This window comes from Chrysemys picta, chromosome 8 (genome assembly GCF_011386835.1).
Source record: "Chrysemys picta bellii isolate R12L10 chromosome 8, ASM1138683v2, whole genome shotgun sequence".
Taxonomy (NCBI): domain Eukaryota; kingdom Metazoa; phylum Chordata; order Testudines; family Emydidae; genus Chrysemys; species Chrysemys picta.
In genome coordinates this window covers 52,531,273-52,553,853 of record NC_088798.1, presented here as the reverse complement: position 1 = coordinate 52,553,853, position 22,581 = coordinate 52,531,273, and the positions used below count along the sequence as shown (strand labels likewise).

At 40.2% G+C, this 22,581-nt stretch overlaps 2 protein-coding genes across 10 annotated transcripts in view; one reads left to right on the top strand and one right to left on the bottom strand.

Annotated features, from left to right (window-relative positions):
• Positions 1 to 12,386, top strand: part of ODR4 (odr-4 GPCR localization factor homolog) — a 38,584-nt gene extending 26,198 nt beyond the window's left edge. For 2 of the 9 annotated variants that reach the window (XM_005290694.5, XM_065554458.1), the window contains exons 13-14: positions 5,413 to 5,505; positions 8,277 to 10,629. In XM_005290694.5, coding sequence (XP_005290751.2) covers positions 5,413 to 5,505; positions 8,277 to 8,344 — 161 coding nt within the window. In that variant the 3' untranslated portion in view covers positions 8,345 to 10,629. Of the gene's footprint in view, positions 1 to 1,832; positions 2,078 to 5,199; positions 5,267 to 5,412; positions 5,506 to 5,947; positions 6,068 to 8,276; positions 10,630 to 12,028 lie in introns of those variants that run through there. The other 7 variants (XR_010589767.1, XR_006174693.2, XR_010589769.1 and 4 more) reach the window with 7 other exon arrangements.
• Positions 12,387 to 16,335: 3,949 nt separating this feature from the next.
• PDC (phosducin) lies at positions 16,336 to 20,608 on the bottom strand. The gene is made up of 3 exons (XM_005290693.3): positions 20,548 to 20,608; positions 18,740 to 18,900; positions 16,336 to 17,002 (listed from the first exon to the last, which is right to left on the bottom strand). Exons 1-3 carry the CDS (start codon positions 20,606 to 20,608, stop codon positions 16,475 to 16,477), a joined length of 750 nt encoding a protein of 249 aa, XP_005290750.3. The 3' UTR covers positions 16,336 to 16,474.
• Positions 20,609 to 22,581: the final 1,973 nt, after the last annotated feature.

The following is a 22,581-nucleotide window of genomic DNA, read 5'->3' as shown; positions in this document are numbered from 1 at the left end:
TCCTATATCACCTGACTGCAGTTGCTGGCTGGCTAACTCATAAGGAAAAAATAGCCCTTTCCAGGTGAGACAGTCAAATGTTGTGGTTTGGAGAATACAGCCCATAATATATCTTAATATCTGAGGCATGCTCTCTCTCTCTCTCTCTCTCTCCCCTCTTCCCCCCAATATGGTTAGAAGAGTTTTATTCTATAGTTTTGTAATGTCTTAAGTCAAAAACATTTTAATACTTTTCTAGTTTTATCATAGCTAGTATCACTTTCATTGCTTCAAACCTGCATATTTTTGAAGAGGAAAATGTGAAATGTTGCTGTAGAGTTGACTGTGTAGGTTGGAATGAGATTTCTTGTGCTCATTTATTGTGATGAGTTCCATATTTCTGTTCAGAATTACATAGTTCTGCTGGTCACAAAAGCGTTTTTACTATATCTTTTCATTTGGCTCCTGCTAATGACCCACTGCAGTGGGTCAGTCTTTAACATTTTAAAACGGAAAATAGTAAGAAGTAACCAGTCATATCTGAAAAGTACAAGCAACTCTCAGATTGTAGTTCCAAGGTACTTCAGTGCTTTGACCATGAACAACTGAAAGCTTTGCATTAGCGATTGGCTTCACTAAATCCTAGCTCCTGGCACCAACGGATTAAATACGTTGAGTAGGTTAACACAAATACAGTTTTAGTAGCTGTAATCTCTTATCGTTCACTTGTTCTTTGTAAGAAACTTTGCCTTCGCTAGATCTTAAAGGACAGAGAGTATTGGCATTAGAAAGCGTCTGCACTAGGTAATTGTACACAGCATTATATCAATTGTGCTTTAGACTTTGGGCATTGTGTGTGCTAGGCTTTAATCTTCTTTGGGTTACTATGAAGAACAGATATTTTATTTATTTTCTAATCCATCCTGTGAACCATGTTCATTAATGTCCTTCTCAAGAGTAACAGCTCCCAAAGTGATAGCATTCCTACAAGCAGAGTTATCACAGAGCCATATAAACCTGATGGGTTTTTTCCCCCTCCCCAGCAACATTACCCTGACCAGAGTTATGAAGATTTTTTAAATGCTGACTGAGAGAGGTTGTTCTTTCTGAATGCAAAATTCTGAACTTTATTATGAAATTGAAACCATTATTAAAATATATATTTAGAAAGATCACAATGTTTCTACCTTTTCTTTCTAATAGGTTCTTAAATATCAAATTATTTTTTGCACTGTAATATTTGAACTGCAGATCTACACACACACTGTAAACCGATGAGCATATGTATTTTTTCTGTGGAAAAACATGGTATTTTTGATACTCAAATCTTCTGGTAACTGTAGTTGTAGTAAATGAACATATTACCCAAGTTTTATTCTTGATTAGCCCTTGAAACCTCTGCATCCCATTAAATAAGTTGCTAAGCAATTGTATTCATTAGTTGCTATGCTGAAATACATCCAGTTGAAGGCTATTGGTTTCTGGAGTAAAAACATGTAGAAACGTGCTTTCACAAAGGGAGGCAGCTTGGTTGATTTTTAAATGATGTAATTTGTGTGTAAGTTATATGGAATTAGAATTTCATAAGCTAGCCATACATCAGTCATCTCAGATGATACACCAGCCACCCACCTGATCAACCCAGATCCAGTTTAAACTTACTCCAATAGCTGATGATATAATGGTGAAAGTACTTCTGGAAGTGTGGCAATTTCTGTAATGAGTGCGTGAGACAGAGGGCACTGCCTTGTATTGCTCAACAGTGATTTCTCTAGATTAATGAATGGGTCTGGCAGCCTCACTTATGAGGAGTTCTGTTTATATTTAGATAAAGTAAAACTTCCCTTATCTAGATTCTACTTCTGCAAAATGTATGGACTTAATCGAAAAAGTAACTTCTAACAGTCAAGATATAATACTGCAGCATAACATAATACTGCAAGTGGTGCCTCCATATCCTGCTATGATACGATGGTGCAGTGAAACCTGAATGAAAAAACACTCCTTTAGGCAAAGCATGTCTTACAAGACAACCCCAGAGTATCTCCAAACATACAAAGTACAATTCTTCTCTACCTGTGTTGAATTGCTACCTACAGTGAGTATTGACTTTGGTCCCTTGAGTGGTTGCTTAAGACAGATTTCCCTGTATAATTTCCCTTGTCATGTTCATAATATATTAATTTGATGCAGGCTAGAATCCTACTGGCATTATTTTGTTCCTCCAACTCAACAATACATTTTCATCTTCCTCATGCTATTAACTTGAATGCTATACCCTCTTTAATGGTCAATAAATTTCAGATATTTACCCAGCAACTGACCGGTTGTATTATGATTTTTAGATTCCAGTCTCCATTTCCTTACATTTGCTGATAATTGGCTGTAAATTCTTTTTTTGTTCTTCTTCTTTCATTAAAAGATGAAGTTACTAAGTTAGAGTATATTACTTAGAAATGTGAAATCACTTGGTGCTCAAAGTTCCTCCTTAATAGAAGTGGTTTTAAAAATTATTATTATTAGTTGCTGGGTAGAAAATCTTTAGAAAAAGATTAGAACAAAGCCAGCCTTTAGGGATTCTGGTGCAAGAACACATTGAAACGTACTTGCAGGGAGAGGGACACTTAGGCATAACTTTTCCCAGATTAAATCCAGTGGAACTTCACTTTTACAGAAAATGCCAATAGAAGCCCCTGCTTGCACCATTGGCAGATTAGTATTAATAGATTCACCCCATGTAGTCACTTATTTATTGCACACCTGAAGCAGTCTGGGTGAATTTTTATGTGTATGCTTCAAGTATAAAACAGTTTTATGATTTACTTTAAGGGGAAAATTCACATATTCTGAAAGTATCATTAAATGGCTGGGATACAGAGCCCTTCAACTTTAGATCAGTGGTTTATTTCCAGTCTAAGTCAACAGTGGCCAATGTGTTTTCCTCTATGTATGAAATCAATTAGTGAGCTCAATCTAATTATAACTGGACGAGTGTCCACCAAACCATTGGTACTTTTAGTACAGACACAGGACTGGATTCTAAATTTATTCTCCTGGTCTCAAAAATTGGCCAGAATTGAAGTACACAGACAAAGAGGTGTACAGAAATGTTTATATCCACTGTCTGGACTGTACTTGTTATATGGAAAAATTTAAGGACTTCAGTGTTTGGGAACCCTATGTGCCATATTTTTGCATTGGTTAATGGATGCTTTGTTCAATGTGTGTGTCTAACTAATATTACTTGTTAAATATATACACATAGTCTCAATGTGTTTACAGGAGGGCAGTGCATCAGGAGCCATTGTCAACTTGAAACCCACCCAATATTTAAAAAATAAGTGAAAAGTACTTTCAGTCATTACATTGCCCCTGAGCACCGCCTCCCATTCCCATCTTTAATGGAAATTTTACAATCCGATTTCAATCTTACAATCAATTTAAAATTTGTCTCTCCTATATTTTGGAGTTTTTCTACACAGTGATAAGAGATATCCAGCTGGGGATGGGTGAAACTAACTACACATGAGGTTCTGTCAAACGCACAAAATAAACCAAAAAAATATATTCCCCCCCCCCCCCCCATCCAATCTCTTTATTATGTAATCTTAGATATTACCTGTAACAATAATAGATTAAATATGTTCACATCTAAATGGTGGTTTCTATGGTCTCCTTTAACTATTTCTAGTCATGATTTAAAAAAAAAGTACTCTATGCAGCCTTGCATTTCAGCTACTGCCAAAAGCACAAGGACACGAAGTGCAGTAACACAAACAAAACTGAATGTTTGTTTTTCATTCTAAGAAAAAATAATTTAGTTTCTTCTTGTAAAGCCCCAGTTTAGGACCCAATCCTATGGACCATTATGTACCTGAGTAACTACTTATGTCAGTTTTCCTAGTTGTTCCATTGACTTAAATGGAACCACTTAAGTGAGTAATGTTATGTGCTTAAATCTTAGCTTCTAGCCCCTGAGCTTCTAAACTTCTTGGAGTGAAGGTTCTGGGAAAAATTGTGAAAAATGACTTCGGCTCTAAGTGTCAAAGTGACTGTTGAAAATGGGCCTTAGGAATGTAAGTCACTTAAGTGCTTTTTCACAGTTTTACCTTTTTGTCTCTTTAACTGGTTTGTAAAGCACTTAGCATTCTGTTGGTGCTATGCTGCTGCTACTATTATTACTAATAAGAACATAAGAGCTGCCATAGTAGAACTGGTCCATTTTTCCCAGTATCCTGTCTCCAACAGTGGCCTCTACCAGAGCTTCAGGGGGAGTGTACAGAACGGCAATTATGGAGTTATCCATACCTGTTTTTTCACTCCCCGCTCCTGGTCATCAGAGGTATAGGATTGCCTTGAGCATGGGGTTGAGTGCTTAATGATCTTGACTAATAGCCATTGATGGACCTATCCTCCATGAACTTATCAAGGTCCTTTTTGAACCCAGTTATAGTTTTGGCCATCACAACATCATAGCAATGAGTGCCACAAGTTGGTTGTGCATTATGTGAAAAAGTACTTCCTCTTGTTTATATTAAACCTGGTGCCCATTTCATTGGGTGATTCCTGGTTTTTGTGTGTGTGACCGGGTAAATAATTCCCACACACACACACACACTATTCATGATTTTAAAGACTTCTATCTCCCCCATATTCCCCCAGTTGTCTCTTTTCTAAGCTGAACAACCCTAATCTTTTAGACTCTCCTCCTATAGAAGCCATTCTGTACTTTTGATCATCTTTCTTGCCCTTCTCTGGACCTTTTCCATTTCCTGTGTATCCTTCTTGAGATTGGGTGACCAGAATTGGAACCAGTAATCAAGGTGCAGGAGCACCATGCATTTATATAGTAGCGTGATATTTTCTGTCTTATTTTCTATTCCTTTCATAATAATTCTTGACATACAATAGTATGTCTCTTTGACCACTGCTTCACTTCGAGCAGAAGTTTTCAGATAACTATCCACAGTGACTCCAAGATCTCTTTCCTGGGTGATAACAGCTATTTTAGCACCCATCATTGTATATTTCTGTGTTTTTTCATATGTGCATTACTTTGCACATATCTAGGTTAAATTTAATCTACCATTTTGTTGCCCAGTCACCCAGTTTTGTTAGATCCCTTTGTAATTCCTTGCAGTCTGCTTTGGAGTTAACTATCTTGAATAATTTTGTATTGTCTGCAAACTTTGCCACTTCACTGTTCACCCCTTTTTCCAGATAATGAATAGGTTGAACAGCTCAAGTTCCAATACAGATGCTTCATTACTCCTGATAATACAAAATGGTAAATATAGTCCACTGGTAGAGCAGATCAGGAATTATAAACTTAATGTCCTTTTTAAATTATTGTGATTGCAAAATATAGGTGTGTTTTTATAAACTTTGAAAGAATACTTGGTTTTGCTAAACTTGTCTTTCAATTTCGTGCAGTTGATATAAAGCCACCTGTCGACAACACAGATGACACGCAACAGATGCAATTGACAAAAGCAACACTGCTATTGAAACTTCAACAAAACATGGGTATGTTACCTCCAATAAACCCATTAAGGCACTGTAGAACTGATATGTATAGGCTTTCACTGTCATTTGCTCCCACAATATTGATAGTAATTTCAGGATGTGAGGACATAGTAAACGGCATAATTTAGTTTAGAGTTTAAAGCATAGGTTTAGTAAATGGGAAAAAAAGTGACTTGTTCTTCAGTGGGCTTAAGCCAAATAGTTATGTGCTTGCTAAAAGATCAGAGATTTAGGCCAAAAAAAAAAAGCTATTTGGTTGACTCTTCAAAGGCTTCGTTTTGCTATTTATTTTATTTATTTATTTATTTAGTGTTTGCATATTCGCTGAGCCAAGCAATAGCATTCTTAGTGGCCAAGTGGTGCTTTTGGAGCCCACCACTGAATTTGGTTAGTGGACACTCCTCTACGATGTGTATCATTGTTTGTTTGATCTGCCACACAGCTGCAGCTTCGGTTGTCTCGAAGACCCCAGCGGTGCTAGTTGGCTGCACCAGAGGCCTTGCCCAGTCCAGAATCAGTTAAGAAGGGCCCATTGGTGATGTGGCAGGTCAAAGCCAGGCAGGTGAGCAGTAGGGTCTGTGACGAGGAACTGATTGGTGTTTGATAGATATTGAGCACCAGTCTTCCCGCCACAGGGACTCCACTGTCACGTTCTGGCATGGCAGCGTCAAACACAGTGGGTGCCGTGAGGAAAGATGTATAGCTGGTGGGTTAAAAAGGTTGTTGAACAAAGGCAAGCTTGGTTGGCACGTACCTTATCAGGCAGCTTACCAGCTGCAATCTCCCTCCTGATGTGAGGGGGAACAATGTGGCTCAGAACTGGAAGCCATGGAAGATGAGTCAGTGAGAGACTTCCTGTGATGATGCACATAGTTGAGAGGAGTTTCACGTCAACAAGTTTGGTGCATGCCAACCGTCTCCATACTGGTGCGCAGTACTCTGCTATTGAGTACGAGATGGCAAGGGCTGAGGTCCTTAGGGTTGGAGCATCTACTCCCTATGAAGAACCTGCCAGTTTGCTGAGAAGGTTGTTGCGTGTCTTGACCTTCACTGCTTTCTTGCTCAGGTGTCAGTGTTCGGTTAAGGGTCACACCTAAGTAAACTAGATATGCTTCAGCTTCTGGCCTTTCATTATGATGTTCAATTCCCTCTTAATGTTGGCATTTGGAGGTGGAATATGTTAGAGACTATTGCTGATGCTAGACTGAAGGCATGCCATGTCTTGCAGTAGTTGGCCAGCTTTTCAGCATCGTTACTCAGGATCTTTTCCAGCACAGAGAAGGTCAGAGCCTGTAGCCTGCAGCAGATGTTGTCTGCATAGATGAACTTCTATGACTGGATTGGTGGCACTCAGGCCCTGATCTAGCCATGCACTTAAGATCATACTTTAAGGATGTGAGTAGTCCTGTTGGCATCTGACTCTCATGCTTAAAGTTAAACACGTACTTATGTGCTTTGCTACATCAGGACCAAAGTGTTCAGCATTTTGTAGGATAAAGTCCAAAGCAAATAATGAAATATTGATGGGGCAGCATGGGGGGTTTGTGATGAGAGAAACAATATAGTAGCGGTGATTTTAAATATAACATCAGTAGCCTTTTAAAAATATTTCCACAGATGGGAGTTGTAGGTGATCAGCATATCTCAGAATCAGAACCAGATCTAAGTTCCACAAAACAGATAATAAGGAAACCTGCCCTTAAAACAAATAGCTGAGGTAGCCCTATTGCTTTCTGGGAAGCCACCATTTTAATATCCTCTCTTTTGACAATTAAGAAAGAGAGAGAGAGAGAGCAGGCAAGTGGCTTCTTCCAAGGTGCATTGAATGAATATATGAATTAGCTTGTATCAGTGCTCATGCAGCTATCACTATGCTGCTTGCAAGGATGAGCTATGCTACCTTGGTAATGAATTCCAGCCATCATAGAAGTTTTTCCTCAATCAATATTGTATGATAGTCTCTGGTGCAGACATCACGCTGGTGAGCAAAGAAATTGTAGTAAGTCTTTAGGAAAATGTTTCCTTTTTAAAATGTGACTAGATAGACTGTGTCTATCTTGATTTATACTTGGTATTTGATTAGTCAGTGGAACAACTACAACACCAACTTAAAGCCTACTTATACCTGACCTTTGTTTTATTTAATATTTTTAGAAGTAATATCTACATTTCTGTAATTTGGAGGTTAAAATTTTTTTGTTTGTTTGTGCATATGACAGTCCTTTCCTCTCAATAGTCAGCCAGTTTGCCCTGCTTGTGTTTATGTATCTTCTGCATAACAAAACTGGGGAGAAACATTTTAAAACAATAGGAAAATGTGATTTGTAAAACTACAAAAATTGACCATGGAACTTGGGGCAAGTGCAGTATCTGAAACAACATTTAATTCATGTATTGGAATTGTTTAAGTTTCAACTTGTTTGTGTCCCTTTTATCTGAAACCTTTAATCTGAGAGTCAGTTTGCTATCAAGAAGCCATAAGGTAGAGTTGATGTGTTAGATTTTTGGTGATCTGGCCCATAAGAGTAGAGTTTATGATTAATTGAATCTCTGAAGAACTTTGCACTTTGAAAAATAATTTATGTAGATTGTCTTGTAAAATGAATTTATATGACTAACGATATAAGCTGATATTTAGGCATTGTAGTGCTACTCAGCAATGTTAAAAATGACTCTTATTGTTCCCACTTTTCCTTTTCTTCACACCCTGACTTGCGGTGATTGTACTCTCCTCTTCACTCACAGAAGTTATATTTCCTTTGTCGTTTTAGGTGTGGTAATAGCGGCTGCAGTTGCAATCTTTGCAGTAGCTTTCTTCTTTAATTACTTCAGTGACTAGACTCCAAGCAAAAGAAGCAGTCTAATCATCATGGGAACATTGATCAATATTCACATTAATAAAAAGTGGAAGCTTTGCAAATTTCATATATTAGCAAATATATGTTGCCTAAAATACACCAGTTCGGTGTGTTCTAAATTGTAGTGATATATTCATCTTGTTTCAACATGCAAATACTGTAGGTGGATCAGATTTCCAGGAAACTAAAGGTATATATCTTTGATGGAAATTACCTGTAAAATAACATTATTTTCCAGGAAGAATTGTTTTAAAAAAATAAATAAATAAAAATTCCCTTTTCCCTGCTACTTCATTACAATTTTATTGTTAAAAACTTTACTACTATATTTTTCAAGAGACATTTTCAAGGTTGTTGGATCTTAACATTTGCTCTTTTTTAATTACCCACTATGACAGGTCTTGCCTTAAGGAATCCTTTAACACTGATATGAGCTAAAGTGCTGTTAAGTATTTAAAAAAAAAATAAAGAGACAAGGATTGAAATCCTGATTTCAGTGGCATCAGAATTTCACTCCATATATTCTTTTTGTTAAAGCATGTGTATCAGGTTGGTTAACGGATGTAGTAAAATATGCAAATAGTTTGTAGCAGCCTCAAAATCCCATTTTAGGCCAACACACACAATATAAATATTTTAGCTCAAGTATCATAAACAGAAATAATGAAATAATCAAACCTCTAAGATGTATGATGAATTTATATATGCTTCCTTTTTCATCATGATTTGACTTATCCATCCAATCCTGATTGACTCAATTCCCGTCTTTCCCTGAAGAAAGATCTATCAGATAATTCCCCAGATATTCAAATCCCAAATATGCAGACAGACATGAATAATTTTATAAATTTTTAGAGGCTGATAAATAATTAAAATCTTTGGGATATGAATAAGAGAGGTAAGTCTATGCTGTCTTTAAAGTATATTATTGCTTTCCCCCAAGGAAAAATGTTTGAAACAAGGTTAATAAATGTCACTTTTATACAAAAGTTGTTGGCATTCATATAGTTCCGAATTACTATATAAACAGATATGTACCAGATTAAACAGTATTTAACCTATGTAACTGCAGCTTAATGAGTTTAGATGCAAAGGTACTGGAACTGCAGGAAAAAATCGGAAAGCTTTGAGCCTACAGCATAATCAAGCATACAATATCAAAAAACTTTGAATAAAAGGTTACTTGCAGATGAAATAATGTGAAAATTCATAGCCTCTTTGTCTGATTTTTGTATTCTGGAAACAGTAAACCCAGTAAAAGAAAATTTGATGTACAGATTTGTACAATTACTGCTGACTTGCTAAGGATCAAGAAAAGCTTAGACTGCCTTTTAGAGCAAATTGAAGCTATAAAAAGCATTGTCTTCATTAAGCATTAGTAACACACCAAATTTGAACATTATAGGAATCTTTTTAATTGTTGGCCAAAGGCTAAATTTCAGACTTGGAACATGGTTGAGGCCTGTATTAGGCAATGGTGGCATCTCTGATGTCCTCTCTTTCCTTCTCGCTGCATTGTTTGAATGGAGCAACTTGAAGGGCGAAGAAGGAAACAAGGCCCCTATAGCAGAGTGCAGGGATGCCCTCCTGCAGCAAATTTATTTTGCAAATATGTGCTATTTGACATAAATCTGATGGATTCCACAGGCAAAATAGAATGATCACAAAGTACCTTCTTAATGAGCCAGGGACAAATCAATAATGGCAGGAATGGTTCAGCAATATCCAGAGGTGGAGATGAATTCCCCATCCCATCTCAAGCCTTTTAATTTTAAAAACTGCTCCTCACACAGTCTGCTCCTGTCTCCTGAGAGAATGGTAGGAAGAAGTCAGTCTGTCGTCTTAGTTATGAGTAGGTACTTTATTCCTTCCCCACTTCTGGCTGCTAAAAGAAGGTGGACCTTGAACTTTGGTACCAAAGTCCATCTCAACTGAGAGACCGAGGGGAGAAAAGAGAACATAGTGGTGGCACTCAAGAAAGGGAAAGAGTGGCCGCCAGCGCATTCTCCTGTAGGGGCTCCTTGACTTTGGCATTTGATTTCTCACTTGCCAAAAATAAATCTCTTGGTCGGCCAAAGCCCAAGTTTGTTAATAAAGAGCTGTGTGTGTGTGTTTTTGGGATAAGTCATATTGCAAAGGTTAATTCTTTTAAAATAGTAATCTGTGAAATTTGTTAATTGTTGACTGGCTGGTATTGTGATGACTTGGTCAAAATATAGCATTTTAAATAAAGAGAGATCTGAACTTTTCAGAATTCTTATTCTCACAGTGCCTAATTCTAATATTTTATTACTGTTGTTTTTACTGTGTGTATGTATAAACAAGTCTGCTCCATACTTGTCATAACTGCCCATTTGCATGCTTTGTATGTTGTTCTCATCCACGTTTGTTAGTATTTTGCCTACATAGATAGTGAACTCTGAGACTGGTAAACGGTTGTTTCATGTAGAATGCCAAACAAAGCTTTAGTGAGTGATTTAATAAGTGCTCCTCACAAACATCTGTCTGAAGTATACAAGTAACTCTACCCCCATTTTTAAATGTGGAGAAATTGAGCCTGACACCTCACAAGGAGTCACTATTGGAGTTGGGATTAGAATTTGTGAGTTCATGGCTCCTGTTTGTCTACTCAGATCAACCGTCTCTCCTTAACTCTATTTAATGTCACCATACTTTTTTATTAGGGCACATCTACACTAGGAGCACTTTACCAGTATAAGAAAACTAGTATAGTGTACAAGCAAAGTGCTTCTTTGAGTCCCACCACTCCTTCCCCCCCCCCCTTCCCCCAACCCATGAGCAAAACAAACTACACCAGTAAAAGTGCAGTTTTGCTGATATAACTGCATCTGCCCTACGGGCTTCAACATAGCAGTGCCAGCCAGTCTGGGATCACATGTCTTCATGTCCCTGACTGACCTAGCGAAATCTAGTCAGAGCATTTAAATAAATTCTTTATAGACTTTGAAGTTCACGCCTCTCCTGCGCCTAAAAAAAACTAAATTGCAACTCTCTATTACTTCCCCCTCAAATTGTTACCTTTATCCCACACAGATTTGCATGTAAATCTTCTTTATACGGAATTGTGAAGGATTCAATTAATTCAGTCGTATGAAAAGTTTCCTGTATCAATAACCTTCTCCTTGGTACCATAGGTTGAGAGATATGATCAGTATTGTGATTTAGGATTTTATGGAAGTTGTCTAGTGAAATTGCATTTATTGAAGGATAGTTCTGAAAATAATGAAGCAATAGATGATCTACTCTAGGGAATAATCATGCAGTGGCAGGGATAGGTGGCTGTTTCTGTATCTACTTTTTTTGTTCTTTGGGATTTCTTGTACTCCAGATCTGCCTCAAATTAACATGGCTAGTGCAGCATATTCTGCATTGTGATTGCCTTTTGAAAGTAATATTTCAAATAAGAAATAATAAAAGGAGTGCTCCATTTTGAAAAAAAAATCCATATCTGAAACTGGTGAAGTATGAGGTCAAAGGATTGTTTCTGAAAAAAATGAAGCACCTCCTCTCTCTCTTTATAAAAGTGAATGTTATTAAGTTCAAAATTTCTAATGTGCCTTCATACGTGCACCCAGACATACTAATGTTTATCTTTAGTGGGGAAAAGTCTAAGAGGTAATTATTCTCTGCTCATTTATTTTCAGAATCCAGCCATTAAAAGTGAGGTGGGGGAAGTAGAAAGCCTTAGAATATGGCATTTGAGGATATCACAGTATCATTCAACAGAGGAGTATTTTATTGAGCCAAGAACTCACATTATTATGCAACATTCCGATAGTGGCTCTGCAATCTGACTGCCAGCCACCACTTGTAACGTAAATTGGAGTTTAGCCATATTTGCTATTCCATGGATTCTTGGAAGTGGACCATGTTTTATCCCCATGTTTATTTCTTATTTAATAAATCACCTAGATCTGTTTTATTTTATGCAGAGCGTGCTGACAATGTGCTTGGTGTTGTCAGATGAAGAATTATTTTAATAAAAGTGTGCATAATGGATTATCAAAGCCTAACTCATATGTTTAAGATTTGGGAGTGGACACTGAGGAATTGAAATAGTCTAAGGTGAAACGCCAGGTGTAACGCAAGGCTAACTGTAGCGAGGTGGTGGGATACCCCACAACCCTGCGGAGGGACGAGCGTCCCTAGCACCAACATGGGCGGAGCCAGTGGATCCTGCGCCCCAGAGGTCACGGCGCAGGACAGAAAGTATAAAAGCCCACCTGCAGAGCTCACTTGAAAGACAGCCGCTGGGGAGGCCAGATGCCTGTGGCCTAGCTCTGGGTTGGGAGACGCTGGCAGGCTGCGGCCGACCCCAGCCTACCCCTGTCCAGGTACCCAGAGGAACCGATGGTGCTGGAAACCTCCAAGGACACCGCCCTAACCCAGGTACCTTACAAGGAGGGGTCCGGAAGTAGCCCGGGGGCAGCCGACCCTGGTCTGGCCGCAGCACGGCCAGAACCAATGTCAGTGTGTTGCGGTCAGGATCCCCACTGACACAGCAGCGAGTCTTCTGCCGCTGCTAGGGCCCCGGGCTGGGACGCAGAGGAGTGGGTGGGCCTGCGTCCCCCCTGCCACTCCCCTCACGGGTGGCAGTCTCCCCCTCGCACCAGACGCTCAGAACCATAAGCTCCTGCTTGTTTGCTGCACTGCCCTGACCCAGGGCCTGGGCTCATATTGAACTATTGGCTTAGCCCCAGCCTAAGGCCCTGAGATCCTGACTGTTTGTTTGCTGCCCCACCCTGACCCAGGGCTTGGGCCCATAGCGAACTATTGCGAGGTGGTGGGATACCCCACAGCCCCGTGGAGGGACGAGCCCTTCTACACTAACCTTGAAGTTTTTTTCTTTCTTTATCAGAAATGGGCAGGGAAGACCTAATACTTTGCTCCTTGGCAAGTGAATGGAAGTAAATTAATAAAAACCTGTCCAAAGAACATTGCAAATTCATTTAACATCTCCACAAGAACTGAGCCCAGCAAACATCCTACCCTTAGGAAACAGTGGGTGAAGTAAGAAACAGGAACTTGCCTGCCTCTCTGTGTGGGCCACCTGCAACTCTCACTACAGAAAGGTGGAATGTGATGTGGGAACTGTGGGGACAAGGGAAGGGAGATTGCTTAGCTTTTTAGCATTAACAGTACACTTGCCTCACTAACTGTAGTAGCCTAGGAAAATAGGGAAACGCGCATTTTTAAAAAGAGGAAGAAGTCAGGACTGCGAATAAACAAAAACGATAGGGACTATTTATTAGTGGTTCCCTATCTCTCTCTCACGTCTACACCCTTGCAAGATCTAACCTTTCACTATGAAGCATATAGTATTTCTGAAGGATCCAGTTGAAATCTGATGTCCCCCTCTCACTTGAATTATAAGAGAGATTTTCAGACCTACATATTCATTTGCTTGTCTCCACTGACATATCTGGAAAGAAAAATCTAGTATTAAGACCTCAGTTGGAACTGCTGGGTGTTCCACACTTACAAAAACTTGGCCAATTATTGTACTGAGATGTGTAAGTTTAGGCACTGCAGGTTTGAAAACCTTGGTCCACACTCCTACATAAATCTTGTATGTGACAGGCAAGGAAAATAAATACTAATCTTCATTGGTTTGGCAGTTTTGCTTTAAATATAGTGGCTTCAAATTATTGTATATTTTATAGCTGTTGGCTGAATTTTGTGCTAAACTACCTGGGTAACTACTGAAATAACAAAGTTAAACTGGTGAAACCTAGAGAAGAACTTGATGAAACGTAAACTAGGTTGGTAAATGTGTACGTCTTAATAACCTGAGGAGTTGTCAGAACTATCAAACCACTCTGCCTCAAACCATGCCAATGAGTGATATCAAAATGTGACAAATGAGCAACTTGTGTTTCGTTGTATTTTGTACCATAATTGATGTTCTTAAGTGGTTTTAATTATAAAACTTAAGGAAGTTTTCTCAGTGAAAGAGAGAACAAATCTTTCAGTGCATTGCCCTTGCATTCCTTTACTCCAAACAGCCTCTTTATTCCCCACATGTCACTTTTAATATGTTTCAAAATTTGAGTTTGGTCAACTCTTTTTTTTTTCTAATGAGTTGGAAACCTTTTTGGTACTTCCTTATAAGGGTCATTAAGGTGCATTCTATGAATGATTTTCACATTTTTTATTGAAGTTTTGGTTCTTTGTTCAGCTTTATTCAGATTAATTACATAAACACAAAATATAATTGCTCAGGAATCACAAATGTTTTAAATAAGCAACATCAATGGTCAGAACATGGTACACCACCATACTGGAAAGTAGCTGATAAAGGTTGCATTAACAAAGAGGTTAAAGTATCTGTGATATTATTTTCTCAAGAGGAGATCTTGTTTTAGCAATGAACTAATCCATATTTTCACAATTATTAAAAGTTAAATACAAAACCAAATATTTAACAATGTGACCTATATTTCTTATGTATGTAACTTGTGAACATTCACAGCCCAGATACTGATTTATCTTCATTTATTGGGTGAAATTCTGGCCCCACTGAAATCAATGGGAGTTTTGCAAGTGACTTCTTTCAGGTGATAATCTTCGTATAGTCCCTTCTTTGCTGTAGATGTGTAGGGTGGTTTTTTCCCCCCACATACTACTCCTGAGGGCATTCTGTGCCAAAAAATTAAAAATTCTGCCAATGTTATTTGTTAAACAAATTTGGAGGTTTCAGCATGGCATTGGAAAGCACAGATCACTGGCTGCACGGAGGTGGGAGATCACTCTGCAGCTCCCCCTGGAACGTGGACTCAGCGGTGAGGCTGCACCCAACCCTCATACAGCGCAAGGACCAGGCCTGCCCTAGAAACAACCCAGGGCCTGCCCCTCTGTGCTAGATGCAGGCAGGCTCAGCCCTGCAGAGTCCAAGGGTGAAGGGGCTTAATGTGGGGGGATCCAGGTGTGCATTGAGAGGGTTCTGTGTGGGGCAATCTGGGTGTGGGCAGCTCACTGGGGGATCTGCGTGTGTGTGTGGGATCTGGCTGCATCAGGGCTTGTTGGGGTTCTGGGTGCAATGGTAATGGGATGCTCCAGGTGAAGGTGGTTGGAGCTCAGTGGGGGGGGTCTTGGTGTGGGGAGAGTAGAGCTTGGCAGAGGGGGCTGGGAGGCTCAGTGGAGGAATCCAGATGCTGGGGGAGAGGGGTGAGGATACAGTTGCAGTTCCTTGGGGCTCAGAGGGGTGTGAATCCTGGTGCAGGTGGTCCAGGTAGAGGGGAAGTGGGGCTCGTCAGGAAGGGTTCTGGGTCGGGGGGGGGGAGAGGGGAGGCTCTGCAGGAGGGTCTGGGTATGAGGGGGTCTGGGTGTATAGGGGTTGGGCGGATGGGGGAGCTGCTCCTGCAGCTGAGGAGTGATGGGTGCAGGAAGCGCAGGCGGGGGATGGAATTTGCAGAGCTTCCTACAGCCTGAGGAGAAATCGGGGCGGGCCTGACCCAGGCCCGGATGCCAACCGGGACTAGCAGCTGACCCCAGCACAGGGTAGGAGCCACCAACTGGGTCTTCCCCAGTCCCGACACCCAGTGATTTACCTCTCTGTCAGCACCTGAAACATACTATGGGGGAGGGTCATGTGACCGCACTTGTGACTTCCCCGTTAGAAAATCATTTTTCTGTGGGGAAGCAAACAAATCTGCAGTGATGTAAATTCTGCACATAGGCATTGGTGCAGAATTCCCCCAGGAGTAACATACACTGAGGAAGGAGTTTAGAAGGGCCTGATTAGATGCTAACCTTTTGGTTTTAGTGGGTACAGGATTAGGGCCTAACTTTACCTTTTAAGACCTGTGTCTAATTTAAAACCTACTACTAATTTTATAAAGATCATCACCTGCATTTTCTCCTAATTTTGTTATTACTGTAGATTCCATAGAAACAAATATGTAGAGGGCTGTTAGATGTGTTTTAAATAAAGTTCACATACTGACAGTTAAGAAATATTTATATATGTATCTCTTACATATAAAGTAATGAGTACACACAGGCTTCTCTAAACGATCAGAGGTTCTGCTGAGATCCAACTGAATAATATGGAGAAATAGGAGATAATGAAGGGCTATATCCCTCTCTAATTATTCAATATCTTGATCATCTGTATTTCCATTTCCAAGTGCTGGAATCTCCTTTTCGGGTAGCAGCCCATACTCATGTAGGAAAGATTCCACATCCACAGCAAAAAATTCCTCACTGAAGTGTTCAGTAACACTAATAAAATTGCTCAAAAGCTCCCCACCCTTGTAGACAAGCAGGGTTGGGAGCACATCAGTTGAAAAGCGGTCTCCAGCACCTGTGTTAGATGCCTTTATCTTACAAAATCTCATTGTGGAGTATTCTGCAGCAAGACAAGTTAAGCTATTGTTTAGCGCCTCACAGCCCTTGATGCCATCTTCGTAAATGTGAACAATGACCATGACGGTTTTTCGCTCTTTCTCAATGACTTCCAAGAACTGTTCTCCATTCTGCAGCTCATAAAGATAGCCATATCTGGGCCCAAAGCTCAGCCTCTGATGCATATCCTGCATGCAGCGTTTGCGGTATTTTCGTAGGCAGCTTTCGTCCTCTTGCTCCTCATGGATGAGCTCATACTCCTGCATACTCATCTGTGAATATTAATGGAGCATTATATTACTGAGAGTGTGTGTGTGTGTGTGTGTGTGTGTATATATATATATATATATTAGGGTTACCATACGTCCGGTTTTTCCCGGACATGTCTGGCTTTTTGGTAATCAAACCCCCGTCCGGGGGGAATTTTCAAAAAGCCGAACATGTCCGGGAAAAATACTCCCAGCTTTGCCAGCATCCCTGACTTACCTTAGAGCGGGCTCCGGTGACAGCTACTGCTCCCTGACTCTTCAGCTCTGTAAGAGCCGAGCTGCCCTAGGCTACTGGCTTCGGGCAGCCCCCATACCTCCGGACCCTGCGCCCCCCGGAGCCTAGGAGGGGAAGTGCCCGGCACAGGGTCCGGAGGTATGGGGGCTGCCCGGCAAACCGTGAAGCCGGGGTAGCGCTCGGGCAGCTCTACTCTTACAGAGCTGAGGAATCAGGGAGCAGCTGCCTCCGCCGGAGACCGAGAGGGGAAGTGCCAGGCCGGGGGTGCAGGGTCCAGAGGTATGGGGGCTGCCTGGCAAACCATGAAGCCGGTAGCGCTCGGGCAGCTGTTTCGCGTGGCTGGGAGGGAGGAGGAGGGGGAATGCAGGGCGCTCAGGGGAGGGGGCGGAGTTGGGGCGGGGATGTTGGGGAAGGGGTTGGAATGGGGGCAGAGTTGGGGCGGGGGTTGGAGTGTCCTCTTTTTAAAATGTTTTAATATGGTACGTACGTACGTACGTACACACACACTCTCTCTCTGTCTCTCTCTTACTCTGTATTCACTGAACAAGGAGGGAAACAAGATGTTGTCTGTGGAACCCCACATAAAACCCTTGGGCAGAAGAATAATTGTGCAAAACTGCCCTGTGGGGAATCTTGGAGAGAGAGGAAATAAGACATTTAATGGAAACCCCATCTCTCTTTACTTGGGTACAGGTGAATGGTATTGAAGGCAACTGATATATCTAACAATATCAGCAAGGACACAATGGGTGAAATCCTGGCCCCACTAAAGTCAGTTGGAGTTTTGCCAGTGACTTCAATGGGGTCAGAATTTCACCCCTGGTCATTATCTGTTTTCGGGAGGAAATAATTTACCCAGATTGACAAGATTGAAGGAGATCTAAGGCAGCTAGATACTGTGATAATTATCTCACCACAGTCTTCTCATTAACCTTTATTGAGGGTAGAAGATTCAGCACTGGTCAACAGTTGGCCAGATTGTCATGATCAAGTGGTGTGTTCTATTTCATGTGTGTTTTGGGTCAGATGCTTCCATCTTTCTACTAAGTAGTTCTTTATTCTGTGAGTAGTCTCATTTTCTTCAGTGGGACTTCTTGCAAAGCAAAATACCACTCAGTGTGAGCAAGAATAGCATAATCTACCGCTTCACGATCTCTCTGTATTTTATTTATAATAATCCAAGTGCCTTGTAGCTTTCAATAGGCCTCAAGCTACATTTCAGCAACTAATGCTAACATGTATCACTCACTGCCCTTCTCACCTTCAACATACTTTATAAACATTGACTTCACATTGTCACTTTGAGGTAGTTCAGTATTGTCCCAATTTGCAGCCGAGGAAAACTGAGATGGAGATGTTAAGTGATTTGTACAAGGACAGAAAGGAAGTGGGAATCGGTGGCAATTAAATTCAGTAGTTTCTGGCTTCTCCTCCTGTGCTTATACCACATTTTTTTTTCATGTTTTATATAGAATCATTTATTCACTTGTGTTTTCTCTTGTTACCTTACGACTGAATCTCTCTCTGGTGTCTTTATCATCTTTACTGAGAGATCTGTGTGGTGAAGACATTTGTCTGAGGATCTCTTTCTTGCTCAAAGGAAGGGAATCTCTGTCTTCACTTTCTAATTTAAACTTTCTCCAGTCATTGATCACGCCTTTGGGCCCTAGGAGAGATAAAGATCCATAATTATTTGATTTTGTTTGTTAGTTTCAGAAAGACAGTGTCTTTGACCACAGGGCACATTTAAAGACCTTATACACACTGCAGAACAAGAGGTCAGAACACGGACTTTATAGCCCATATCTATGTCTCAGTCAATGCTGAAAAGTTTCTGATTACAGAACTAAAATCAAATCCTACTCTCTAGAGCTGGTTGATTAAACAGTAAAACATTTTGCAAAAATATTTTGAAAATGTTACTGGTTCAAAATGTCAAACGGTTCCAAAAACTGCATCTATAGTTAGTTGAAAAAAATATTGTAGGAAAACTTGTCAAATTTTCAGGGTGGTGATATCGGGTGGTTGGTCAATGAAATTTGAACTTGCACCAAAAATTAAAAAATGTCAAGCATTCTCCCTTCAGAGCTACTAAACTGCTAGTTGGTGGGGTCTTTTTGCATTCGGTGAGTATGTTGCTTTATAATTGTGAATTAAACAATTAACTTCATAATCTTTGAGGACAAAGGCTCTAAATATCATCATATTAAAGAGCCACATGTAAAAAGAGAGAATGTGCCACCCAATAAGATGGGGAAAAGATCTAGGCTAAACATTTCCAAAAACAGGAACCAAAAATTAGGAGTCTAAATAAATGCCCTAAATTTCAAAAGTGTTGGGCACCCAGAAACTCCTAATATATCAATGGATGATCTTGAATGCTCAGCACATTTGACATTCAGGTTACTTATTTAGGCTACTAAATCCCTATTAGGCTTCTAACTTTAGGGTCCTTTTTTGAAATCTCAGCCCAGGTCAACAGTGCTGATTTGGGAAGTAATTGAAGGAAGAGGTGTTGCATGGGGTAGGGCTGGAGGAAAGGGCACAGGAACATCTGGGGCACAGAGAGAAAAATGAGCTGTTTAGAACATATGCTTCCATGCTCCCTGGGTAGGGAGCATGCTGCCTGTCTGTTCTGTACATCACTGAATACAGTGACAGCACTCACATAAACAATAGCCAGTAGAAAATAAGAATGGATCCAACCAAAGATGGTTTAAAGTCATTATGCTTTGACAAAACCATTTGTGGATTAATTTTTAGCAGTGATTTCTCCTCCAAACAAAATGAGAGCTTTAAGATTTCACTTTTGCTTGTCAGACTAGGAGGCATTAATGTCTCTGGCAAAGACATATAGGAAGCAAGATGCCCAGATTTCGGCCTTTGTGACTGAAAACTTATAGCCCAGTGCTAATGGGTTACAGTTGTTTTCAGGTTTCAGAGTAACAGCCGTGTTAGTCTGTATCCGCAAAAAGTTGTTTTCAGTACAAAGGAATAAAGGAGATTTGTTAATGACTGAGGCAAAGTAGCCTACATCAAATTTGCACTGAACAATGCCACTGCTGCTTTGGTGTCCCATGCAGCCATTTGCTTCAAGCACCAATAAGGCTGGCTCTGAATTCAACCCTGCGTAACCTGTCCAGTCAAGAGGGGTGTGAATTAGTCATAAAAATGTTTTCAATGGATCCTGAGTATACCTGAATATACCTGTGTAAGGCATTCTGAATTCCAGTCAGCAAATTAAAATTACAGGCTTCCACACTGATTAATTTTTAACAATGAGCTAAAATGTCCCTTAATTTTGTTTCTTTACCTGTATGTGTAGCCTGCCCTTCAAAATCTTGTTCCAAACTGGCACTTTTTTGCTCTTCCATAACTGTTACTTAGTTGGCTAAAACGACAAAGTCAACACACATAATGAATACTGTAACATGACAGATGAGCAGTACATTTTACAGTTGGTTATAGTACAATGTATAATTTCCTGCTGCTTTTAGATATCAGTGCAGCTCCAAGTCTGTAATTAAAGCTTATGCAATCTTAATTTAATTATAGTTCTCTTAACCTCATAAAAAGCAATTAGGACAACATATCAGTCTGCATTATTAAAGGTGTCTGAACCAAGGCTAATTTAAAATACGAGGGTGTTCCTTTTCCTAAATCTTATTGTGTCCTATAGGTCAGCAAGAAATATGAGTAATCTAGTGAAGAAAAGAGCTAGTAAAATTTGCAGGAATTATACTCCTTGCAAATTTCTCCCATTTTTGTTTGAAAACCATTTAGTAACGGATCCTGATTCAAAGGCCTTGGCTACACTTACCGGCAAGTTCGACGGCTGGAAATCGAACTTCTGGGTTCGACTTATCGCGTCTAGTCTGGACGCGATAAGTCGAACCCGGAAGTGCTCGCCGTCGACTGCGGTACTCCAGCTCGCCGAGAGGAGTACCGCGGAGTCGACGGGGGAGCCTGCCTGCCGAGTGTGGACCAAGGTAAGTTTGAACTAATTCGAAATAAGGTACTTCGAACTTCAGCTACGTTATTCACGTAGCTGAAGTTGCGTACCTTAGTTCGAATTAGGGGGGGTAGTGTAGACCAAGCCCTACAATCATATTTATTATTCTGAATTATTCACCAAATAGCTCCTATGCAATACATTCTCCATCCTGCACTTTCAGAGTTTATTAGAGGTGACTGAGCCAAACCTCAATACCTTGTGTCTGTACTGATATATCCTCTGACCTGGCTGGGTTGCACTTGTTGCATGCTGGGAAAGATGAGGCAAAGGTGGCTTTAAGCCACTTTTATGCTCCTTCAATCATGGAGCTGTCAGGGGACCTGGCTGGTTCCTGCTGTAAATTAAAGCAGCTTCAGGGGCCCTATGGTCAGCTGGGAATCAGTGAGGTAACCTAGCAATGTCCCCTAAACTTGGTTTTGTGTGTGTATGTGTGTGTGTAGAAGCACTATGATGACTCTATACCATGCAAGGATTCTCCTTTCCCTGGAGAATTCTCAGACAGGCTGATATTACGCTAATTTGCACTTCCTGAGTGGTACAAGGTAACTGGATCAGACTGGGGCATTGGGGTTGCAAAATGAGCTGATTTGGGCAGTATTCTTTTTTTCCAAAAAGGCAATTTTTTTTTAACAGAATGTTGTGACTTTTGTGAACACTGAGAACCTACTAGCACTTTGACATAGGAATAGTGACAAAGATACCAATTACTAATTCATCTGTTTATGTACCCAATGCTGACAAGGCATATTATTCAACCTAATCACTACTATGTGCTTGAGGTGAACCTTTTCATCTTCCCGCTAGTAGAAACGTCATACATTGCACCCTTCTGTTCAAAAACTGTAAATGGAGTTTAAACTACAAGCATTTTCCACATAAAAGACCAATGTCAGAAACTCAGAGAAATGAAGATGCCATTCTGTTTAGTCTTACTTCCCACTTTTTCTCTGCAGATATAACTTGGTACTTGATACTTTGCCCTCTACTTGTGTCCTATGAGAATATTTTTATCTGGCTTTTGCTACAAAGTCACTGTCAAGTAAATGTTATTAAATTTTGACCAGATAATTAATGCCAGAGTTAAAAAGCTGATGGTAAGTAAGAACTGAGTGATTTTTATTTTAGATAGTGTTTGTAAAGAAATGCACCTTAATTTTTGCCAACTCCAATGTTTCTGTAACAAATCTGTGCTTTTCATGATAAACTAGCATAGTGTAATACCTCCTAAGGTGGATACTCTGCTGCTTGTATGTGTGAGTTTCAAGTGGAGGTAATTAGCAAACATGGTGATAAATTCTTCAGGGCAAAAATTCTTGGTGCAAATAATTAATC